Source organism: Lycium ferocissimum, chromosome 4 (genome assembly GCF_029784015.1).
Source record: "Lycium ferocissimum isolate CSIRO_LF1 chromosome 4, AGI_CSIRO_Lferr_CH_V1, whole genome shotgun sequence".
Taxonomy (NCBI): Eukaryota; Viridiplantae; Streptophyta; class Magnoliopsida; order Solanales; family Solanaceae; genus Lycium; species Lycium ferocissimum.
The window spans coordinates 73,645,808-73,656,595 of NC_081345.1; the positions used below are offsets into that span (position 1 = coordinate 73,645,808).

The window sequence follows — 10,788 nt, forward strand, 5'->3', positions numbered from 1 at the left end:
AACTTTATAAATATTATCGCGCAACTATTACGATATCATATAATTTTATTTTTTATTTTGAGTACTAATAAATATATTTTTATATTAAGTAATATTTTAGCACGCATTAATATATAATTAATTAAAGAGTGTCTTTTATTTAAATTTAGAAGCCCAAATAAATATAAGGAAGAAAAATAATTTTAAACATTATAAGACCTTCATATTAGCCCAATCCATATAATATCCGATTCTTAATTAGGCCAATGTTAGCCCAAAGAGAGCCCAATCCACACAGCCCATTTTCATACCTCCTTTCCATGTGGACACCACGCAAGTGCCACATAAGCGCCAAACGGTCATAAACACACGCCATACACATGTTTGACCCACCTCACACATGCCCAGCACACGCCCAAAGACCCTCCTCTTCCATATTTAATTTATTATCTTGAGTTACCTATTTTACCCTCACTAATCTATCCGAAATACCCATTATACCCTTGAATTCCCTAACAATTTCTAGGGTTTACATTATTTTCCTCTAATGCCCGCACCTCTCCGAAAAATAGTCCCCGCTACCCTTTTCCTCTTTGACACAAAAATTTCACCTTTCTCACCCATGAACGGGGTGGTTCCCCCATTTTCGTGCAACATTTGACTTATTTCAACATTGATAAGCTCTTTTCTATCTTACAACGTCCATATTTCAAAACTCCTTTATCTCCGCAGATCGACCGAATTTTCTTCATCTTTAAAGTGGTTTATCATTGTCTTCGCCAATATTCAAATGGCTATTTTGAACTCTATTTCGAAATCCCGCCCAAAGCACAACTCTAAGAACCCTAGTTGTATCTATAAATACCCAGCTATAGTAGCCATTGAAGAAAGGGTTTTTAGCCGCCACTTCCTCCCTTTGAACGATTAATATCCTTCATACTATTTTTTCGCTCAAAGCACTAAACTTATTTACTCTCTTATTATCTCTGTTTAAAATTTCGGATCTAAGAATCATTCGTGTTTGAGCGTAAATTCAGATCTAAAGCTCCATTTCACTGCACTCATAGCAGGTCAGTAGTGTCTCTTCTTATTCTTTTAAATTCTGAAGATATTTAGTCGTATTCATGCTATGAATTATGCTAGGCTAATGTTAAATAGCGTGAAATATAAGTTTTTAACAAGCTTCTAGTTGTTGTCGTTATTCATGATTTGTAGCTTTTGTATTAAATTATGCCTATAGGAATTCGCTTGTCTTGCTTGTTTACCTATTACTAGACTCGGATCTTTTTTTTTTAAAATAAATTGGCAAGAGTAGAAGCTTAATGTGTGCCTTTCAGACTGGATACATTGTTTAAAATTCAAGAAAGTTTATCATTTTTTTAGCTTCGGAATGTTTTGACTTATATCACTTGCTCAATATGTGCTTGAAAACTCTATGTATCATTAGCTCAATAGGATTTACGAACCTCATGATTAATCTTCATCTCTATGGAGTTAATAAATAGTTTAAATGTGGTGAAAACTTGTAGCAGCTCAGGTTTACAATTTGTCCTCTTTTCATGTTAAAAGATGATTTCTACATCCAAAGGTCGTATCCTTAATGTATCAAATAAAAGTACCACCGTTGCGGTGTAGCGCATCTGCTGAGTTTTTTTTGTGTTTTTTTTTTTTCCTCTCTCTCTAAAAAGTGGGAACTTTGATAGCAATCTGTGAATTCCATTCATTTTCTGATAAGATAAAGTAGTGTATAGTTTACTGTTTTGTTGAAAAAAAAAAAAGATTGGATATTTGAAGAATAGAGTATGAATTAGTTAGAACTTTTTGTTGAAATCAGATGTCATCTCGTTTTACTTATTGTGTTTGTTTTCAAATACATATTAAGAATCAGTTCCGTTCGTCTAATCTTTATTTCCCCGTCTGTACATGTACACGTTGGAGCAAATGGAGTCTTAATTCAAGATTCTCTCACAATGTAGTCTCGAAATGAGACTCGGCGCTATTGCTATACCCATGCATGGAGTCGATGCGTCCCATATTCTTTAATCACAACACTCGGCGAGAAACAAGGGAAATCGCTAATCGCTTGAGGCTGTCTATGACATCTTTATTCTTTTCTCTTCTCCCCTTTCCTTATCATTCATTTTATTTCACCCTTTGTTTTTATGATTGCTAATTTATCTGTATTTTGGATTTGTCTATGGTTTGAAATTATGTGTGGAACTTATGCTTTGAAAGTATGTGTGGAACTTATGACTCACGTAGGATTAGAATGGGTAGATTTTTATCATTTAAGATTACCGCTTTGAATATTAAATACTTATTTTCACCATATAGAGTGCATCACCTATTTTCGTAAACACTTCTAAAATCAGGAATAATCTTGTTAGGATAATTACTAACTCGGCTTTATTCTAAACGATTGAAGTAGAGCTTTTTTTTTTTTTTTACTGAATAAATGAAGCTCGTCGTTTAAACTTGTGTACTCTCTTAGATTTCATTTAACTTTGTGCTAAATCATGGCTTTGAAACAGATGGATTTAAACTTCCATTTAATAAGATTTTTTAAGGTTAAGGACTTCTTTGGAGATTTTGGCCATGTTTTAAGTCAACGACTCTGTCTTTCAAGATCATTTGATTGGATAAACATTTTGAATGGTTAAATATTTTCCTAGAAACCATGAATGCTCAAATCATTCTTGTAGCTATTTTGCCATTTGAAAGCCCTCACGGACATGAAAGATTTTTTCATCTTTGGATCTTCTTTAAAACTTGAAAGTTTACTATTATCATTCATATAATAATATTTAAACTTTGTTAGTTATCAGTTATTTTTTGTCAAAGCTATTTTCTTAAATTTTAGACCTTAGAATTAATTAACCCAAGTTTGGCCGGTTAACCGTAGTTAACGGATCTTAAAGGATGCTTAATCCCTTCCCTTTAGGATAACTAAGAACCCTTACCTAGAATCACATTAGTTAAGTAGACCATTAATCGGAGTTAATTTTAAGCATTTATTTAGTTAAAATAGGTGTCCTAATTCACCTTTAAAAATAATTTGGTGGCGACTCCTTCAGTTAAATAATATAGGAATCATCAATATGTTGTACTCTATTTTGACCCGTTTAAATGGAGTATAACATCAAGTATTTTTATTTATTTATGACTTTTTAAGACAAATATTAGTGATTTAAGGGCCATTATTTGTCCTTGAATTCTTTGGATAATGTTACTAATGGATGTGGACTCTCATAAGTTGTATTAACTGTAATTATAATGTTTAAGTATCAATTCTTTTTATTTATTTAATTTAAATTATTTATGTCTTTCTAGACAAATATTGGTGATTTAAGAACCATTATTTGTTTGTAAACTCTTTGGATCATGTGTCTAACTGATGGGGACTCTCTTATGATGTATTAAAATGTAATTTTAATGTTTAAATAGTATCAAGTCTTTTTATTTATTTTATTTTATTTATTTATGGCTTTTTAAGATTTGTGCAATTTGGGGTTTGGGATTTGAGGGTTTGTGTTTGGGGTTCACGTTTCTTTTTTGGTTCCGTTGGACTTGTGCAAATTCAGTAGGCTTCTCATTCCAGCAGTCTCCTTTATTCCTTTGGTTTATAATCGACCTTGTCTATAATAGTTAGTTTCACTGAGTTATTATAGATTAAAGTGGTTTATTTTCAGTTTAGTTTATAATTGACCTAGCACACTTAGCTTTATTTCGATGGTTAGAAAAACAAATGTAGAAATTAAAAAAGGACAGAAGTGAAACACAACACCAGAAATATATGTAGCCACCGTAGATTTTATTTCATTACAACCCCAACAAAAACAACAAAATTATCCAAAAATTTTCATATATGAAAGCCTAAAAGCTTGCAGGAGAGTCCTCTCCAACCCCTTCATGTACTTGCCCATGCTCCTAAAAAGTCCTTCATAGTCATTGCGGAGTAATAGGAGGTCAGGTGATGATTGTTGAATATATATAGCGTCCGTATATATATTATATTCTATATATATTGATGATTTGAGAGATGAAGCTTTTTGAATTTGTTTGGGCTTGAGTATATTCAAATGAAGCTTTTTGTTATATAGATTGAGGGCGTTTTTATTGCAACTTTCTTCAATAATTTTTTAAAATATTCCTTGTTATCGAATGTTTGCCCATGATAAAAATCAGTTCCATCATTGAAGCTGTGACGCGTTTGTGATGCACTGGGTTGCCCAAAACCACTGTCACACTCTTCGTCATCACTAGTAGGATGCGCTCATGTTGCATTGAATCGTCATACACTGGAGGCTGTGGCGGGAGTGGGGTTGGCGCTGTTGATATTAAAGTTTTTTGAGACCTCTCAACAATAGTTATTCTTAAAACAAACAGCAATAACTAATGCGCAAGTCACTGAGCTCACAATTCAACTCCCCACCTTCTATTACGCTTGCAACCAAGTCGTTATACGTACCATTGTGATGCACGAAAATCAGCACTGTCACCTTGTTCGCAGATATCCAGTTTTAACATTTTGGGGTCTCCTCCCATTCACCCATGTCACCACCTACTATAATACATTCTGCAATCGACGCTATAATAAATCTATAATAGACTATGAATATGGTCTATCACTGGTCGATACTATGACTATGGTCTATCACTGATCGATAAGAGAGGTCTATGACTTAAGAGACGAAACTTATGAAATGGATGATTCGTAATAAAATGAGCAGGATAGCTCTTTTTGCGCATTCTGAACTGAGGTATTTGAATGGATAATTGACCCCACAAGAGAATTTGTATTCCCAAAACGAACTCCAATGTCGGAATGAGGCCGAAATTTTCGCCGGAAAAGTGAGCTTTTACAACAATGGAAAAGCTCTTTTTCAACGATTTCTACGAGCTTGTAGTTACGATGGCTGAAATAGGGAAGTTTTCAATCGTTGGGGACTGATTTTCCGATGACATGCCGGAATTTTAGCCGGAAACGGAATCTGAAAAGTGAAGAAATCGGGAGCTTTTGGAGCTGTTGGAGAGAAATATTTAGTTTTTTACTTTTTTTTTTTGGGGTAATTAAAATATTGGGGGTTGGGGACCAAAATGTAATTTTCAAGATTTGGGGCTAGGGTTGACAAGAAACGCCTCTGACAATGATGACGTCATAAATGGTGGTCTTTCCTCCAATTATTTGACAGTTGTGGCATTTTAGCTAATTAAGTTTTGGAAGTGGCCTTTTAGCCAACTCCCCCAGGTTTCTATACAGATTTTGCTGTTTGAATAAATTCCCACCATTTTGGTGGTTTTGCTAAAAAAAAAAAAAAAAAAAAAAAAAAAAAAAGGTATATACAATTGGGATTTTTTAATATCCGGAAAATAGTTCGAGCTCCAAATGTAGATCTGGACACTGAAGAACAAATAAAAACGCACTTGTCCGTCCGCTCTCTTTCACTTATTTTATTAGCTCATCTCTGTCCAACAATTTGTGTGGTTTATCCATTATCTCGACATAAAAAATAAAAACAAAAATAAAAAAATCCGTTGTCTTGACATCAAGTTTGACTTCTGGAATGACTTCTTCACGTTGTCATGCCCTTCAATATTCATTTAACTTAGCCAAAATATGCGCCAGATTTCGATCTACCAATCCCTAAAATATTTTACTCTCTGGGAAGCATTATCCACAAAACATTAAACACTTGCGTATATACGTTATCATGCATGTATGATGAAGACAAGGCATGTAGGAACACCCAGATTGTTGTTTCTCTGGTTTTTTTTATTAAACAACGGTATCAATACGACAAGTCACAAGATAGATGAGACAAACTACAGCCTATAGTTAAAATGGATGTTATTCGGGCTGTCAATAGCTCAAAAATAGCCAAATAACCAAGAATATTTAGTTTTTGGGTACACATAGTGAGTAAATATCAACAATAAATTATCCTTGATCAATCTAATTCTTTTCATAAAACATTCTATCGAAACTATTTGAGATCGATTATATAATTTGTTCCACTTTATTCGAGCTCAAATAGATACAACACACACGTATACATGCGATCATAGTAAATATTTATAATATATATGTGTGTAATGTAGCCAGCTGGCCTTATCTACAAAGCTAACTTCATCCACATGTGCACCATATTTGTTCTAGTAAAACATGCAGAATAGTAGCAGTGGCAGATTCACATGGAGGGGCTGAGTTCATGTGGAGTACTCATGCTTCTCTACCTAGCCATGAGTTACCACAGGTAATTAAATCTCTTTGTAATTCTAGATCCGTCTTTGCATAGTAGAAAGCTTAATACATGTCAATCAATGTCTAATGCGTGCCAACTTATATAGTAATGCTTACTCCCATACAAGTATTATTGGTCAAATTGACAGAATTCAATGATTATGTGCTTGTGTGAGCAAAAAGTCAACAACCAATCACCCAAAATTACGCAACACAGAGTATAGACTAAAATCAGAACCAGAAAAGATGTCACATTTATATATAGTACAGCAAGCTTTATTATACCAATCAAATTACTATTACTCCCTCCAGTTCAAAACAATTACTTTAGAATTGTTTACATGAATTAAGGAACGGTAAACTTACATGAATAACTATCCTTTAGTAGGTTTTTACCTCCAGTAACTATCTTTTCAATATTACCAATTATAGCTACTATTTAATGAACATATGTATTTTAACAGGTATATTTATTTGTTTTCAAATACATAGTGATTTCTTTTTTGCTTTGATATATTTCAGCGATTTTTTTTGCTATAATCTATTTCTGTGTCTTTTTTTTTTTTTTATGCATTTCAGTGATTTTTTTTTTATGTATTTTAGTGATTTTTTTTTTATTTTTGATGTATTTCAATGGCTTTTTTTTTTTTAATGTATTTCTTTGATGTATTTCAAATACATTGTGTACATTCAACTACATATGAAGCCTAATACATTCAAATTTTCATGTATTTGAATGGATTTCAACAAATACATTCAGATACAAGACAAAAAAATTCAAATACATGACAAATACATTCAAAAACAGTGTGTTTGCCTTTTAACAAATACACTAAAAAATACACTCCAAAAATACAAACACAAATACATTAAAAAATAGTGTATTTGTCAGATGTACATTTTTTTGAATGTATTTGTATTTGGCTTTTAATAAATACACACAAAAAAACAAAAAATACACACGACCGGATCTGAGACACCACCACCATAAAAAACCCTAATCTCTCCTCCACCACCAAAACCCTAATCTCTCCACCTCCACGTCATCTTCTCCGCCGCCATCTCAAAATCAGTGCCATCCAAAATTAGTGCCATCCAAAGAGCACGGATTAGTGATTGAACACGGTTGTGAAGGTTAAGACGTGGGCCCACTAATGCTGACGTGGTATCGGGGAGACAGGATCGAGGGTCATTAGGGGGAAGGGGGGCCTTAGGAGGGGGTCACGACGGAGAGAGTTGATTGGTGGTTCGATACGGAGGTGGCGTTTGGTGGCGGCTTCTTCGGCGGAGAAGAAAGCGAATAAATAGTGAGGGAGATGGAAGTTAGGGTTTGGCAGTGGATGAGAGTGGAGGGGGGATGTTGTTATGGTTTGGGTGATGGAGGAAGAATGGCGGAAAGAGCGGAGGAGTAAGGAATAGAGTGCCATGGTGATGGCAGTGAGGTTCTAGATAAAAGTGGAAATGACTGGGTTTAAACCCTAGCGGTTGAGTTTTGCAAAGAAGAGATTATGAGAGGACGAGGTTTAACTAACACTCTGTTTGGATGATGAGAGAGATTTTTTTAGGGTTTTGAGAAATAAAAAAATCTAAAATGGGTAGTAATTGAAAAAAAAAGAAAGATATATATATATATATATATATATATATATATATATATATATATATATATATATTTGGGTATGCATTTTTGATATAGCTACCAATTGTAATTTTGAAAAATTAATTAGCTACTAAATATAATTAAATAAAAGGGTAGTTAATATTAATAATTAGGTCTTAAAAGAAGCTACAATGAGTAAAAATTCCTTAATGTATGACAACTGATGCCTCATGTGTGCCAACTCAGAGACAAATTAACTTTGCATTCTTACCAAAAACTGACAAAAAATCAACTAACATTGGACTCCCAATCCCAAATTTCATTCCTTAATAAAAACTCCATCGCTATGTCAAAAATGCATTACTTTACAAAATCACCTACAGTAATAAATAATACCTCCAATCGAGGCAAACAAAAAATAAAAGCAAAAAACAGGACAGATTGCTAATCACTGTACACTCTATCTAGAAGGGAAAACATAGAAACAAAATAAACAGCTAAAAACTGCTGTCAGTTAGCAAAATTTCAATGCAAGTCCATATCCACATCCCCGAAAAAAGGGTAGCCCGACCCGGTTATCGTTCATTCTTGATCCGACTGCCTCAACTCTTTTCGGAGCTTTTGAGAAAAAGACCGACAAGCATCGATACTAAGATCCATTGCAGCTGCCAATGCCACGAAAGCTGCAGCATCCTCGGAGCAGTTCACGTGCTGCACCCCGACAACCACCTCCGGTTTGCTACATTTTCCGTAACCCTCCACTGTGGACGACATCACAAATCCACGGTACAATAGCTGTCCCCAAGATCCTGATCCGGGTGCTGACCCGAAATCCGACCCGGACCCGGAACCCGAGCATAAATCAAAGCTGCTGTTTGGACTAGTCATTGGGGTAGCAGCACCATTGCTTATATCTATGCTGAACTTCCCACCATTCTTGGCATTGATAGTTGAGCTAGCCAATGTGATAGCATCATTGGCACCATCAGGGATTATTTCAAAGCGATAACCGAGTTCACCACCGCTCTCTAGCCATGCTTCTAAGCGTCCCCACGGCTTCCATGTACCGTGGCCTGGACGGAGGATGAGCCAGGCTCCGGGGTTCGATCTGCTGACCCGATTTGAACCTTGTGATGGGACATTGACATTGATTCGTGTATACTACTCGAGAAAAAAATATGAATCAACGTTATTCAGAAATTCGACATTGATTCGTGTAAACAAAAAATGATCAACATAGACTAATACTAAACAAATGATCAACATAGTGTTAGTCAGTGAATCACGTGAAATTGAATAAGATTAATTCAACGTTTTAAAATTACAATTTAGATATTCAAAAATTATACCTAAAGTACTATAAGTTGCAAAAAATCCTTCTTATATTAGTATGATGAAAATATATCATGGAATATTAGTCAAAGTTCATATAATTTGACGCTCGAAAAGTGAAACATGACAAGTATTTTAGGACAGAAGGAATACATAAAATTCTAGAAAAAAGTAATGAATTCCAGCAACCTGTAATGATTGATCTAATCAAGACATATGAGTTATTTTACTCTAACAGTGACTCATAGATATACAGTTAGCAAAAAGCTTATACTAATTCTAACAAAATCAACTTCAATTAAGAGAAGATAAACTAACCTGGATCTCGAATTCCTGTCACTAGAGTTCCTGAAACTGAACTTGCAAGTAAAAACAGGTTGTTTAACATTGCCATTGACTTGAAAAACTTGGGGACTACACTCAGGTTCACCATCAAACTGGAAAACAAATCTTGGGTCATGCTCAACTTTCACATTCATATGCAACTGTGCTGAACTAGAACCACCAACCAAAACCCATCCATTTGTAATCACAACTCCTTTATTACCATTACTCTCCAGCCCCTTTAATTCCAATGGCACCAATACACTCCCTAACAACTTCTTACGTGCCCGAATTTCAATCTTTAAACTTCTTGACTTTTCGACAAGTTTGTCGAGTTGTGTTTTGTTCAAACTGAAACAAGCGTGGACTTTGTTATCCAAGATTGGTTCTTGTTGTTTTTGTTGAAGAAAAGCTGGGATGGTTGACACTTGCGTGGAGAAACCTTTAAGGTTAAACTTAAAATCAAGAGCCGAACTTGACTGCAGTTTATGCTCAGCAGGGAACTTCACCGATAAGTTCCCGATAACTATTTGAACGAAAGGACACGGATCCATTAGTCCTTATGAGCAACTATGGAGAAATAATATTAGGATTGAATTGATGATTGAAAGTGAATTGACTGCAAGGATATATACATACGCGAATACCCAGCTGGCAATTGGTGGTCTACAAAGAGAATAAAAAGTTATTCTCTCCATTCCAATATAGTAAATAAATTTCTTTCTATGGTCTAAAAACGAAAATAAACGAATCTTTTAAGGTCCAGAAATGTACTACCTTTCTTTCAATTTATGTGAACCTATTTAACTCGCATCGATTTAAAAAAAAAGGCGAGAATTTTTAAACTCGCGACATATTAAATGAAGATATCAAAAATGTAAATTATTTCCAAATATAAAAAACAATCATTCATTCTTGACGGATTAATAAGTAAATAGCTCATATAACCTAAACCAGAGAGTATTAATTAATATTTTTTCAAAATTATCCTTTTCTTTGATGGGTCTTCCAAAAATTCTAATATTAACAATCTCTATTAAGAAAAATTTGATAAGAAATATAAAGATAATATTATATTGACAAAATACTTTTTAAGTAATGTCTTTGATTAATATTTTTAAAGAATGTGTCATTATAAAAGTTCATTTATTTAATAACAGAGGGAGTATAAATGGTAAACTGGATGGGTATGCGTGCAGAATGAGCTGGGTACACGTAATCGTAAAGGATGTATGTATGCCAGCAAAAGAGCAATTAACCAATCACTTGGTGTGCTAGCTTAAAAATAAATATAATTAAAAGAAAAAACTTG

General features: G+C 34.1%; 1 protein-coding gene across 1 annotated transcript; it reads right to left on the minus strand.

The window, feature by feature from the left end:
• Positions 1-8,055: 8,055 nt before the first annotated feature.
• Positions 8,056-10,045, minus strand: LOC132054315 (uncharacterized). The gene is made up of 2 exons (XM_059446357.1): positions 9,398-10,045; positions 8,056-8,981 (listed from the first exon to the last, which is right to left on the minus strand). The coding sequence occupies exons 1-2, from the start codon at positions 10,028-10,030 to the stop codon at positions 8,403-8,405; spliced, it is 1,212 nt and encodes a 403-aa protein (XP_059302340.1). The 5' UTR covers positions 10,031-10,045; the 3' UTR covers positions 8,056-8,402.
• Positions 10,046-10,788: the final 743 nt, after the last annotated feature.

What these genes read in the sequence shown, in the direction of transcription:
- LOC132054315 (XM_059446357.1), bottom strand. Translation starts at nt 10,030, where the DNA reads ATGGATCCGTGTCCTTTCGTTCAAATAGTTATCGGGAACTTATCGGTG. An exon ending in TTTTGCTAACTGTATATCTA is followed by an intron (nt 8,982 to 9,397) that starts TGAGTCACTGTT and finishes TTTCTCGAGTAG; the next exon opens with TATACACGAATCAATGTCAA.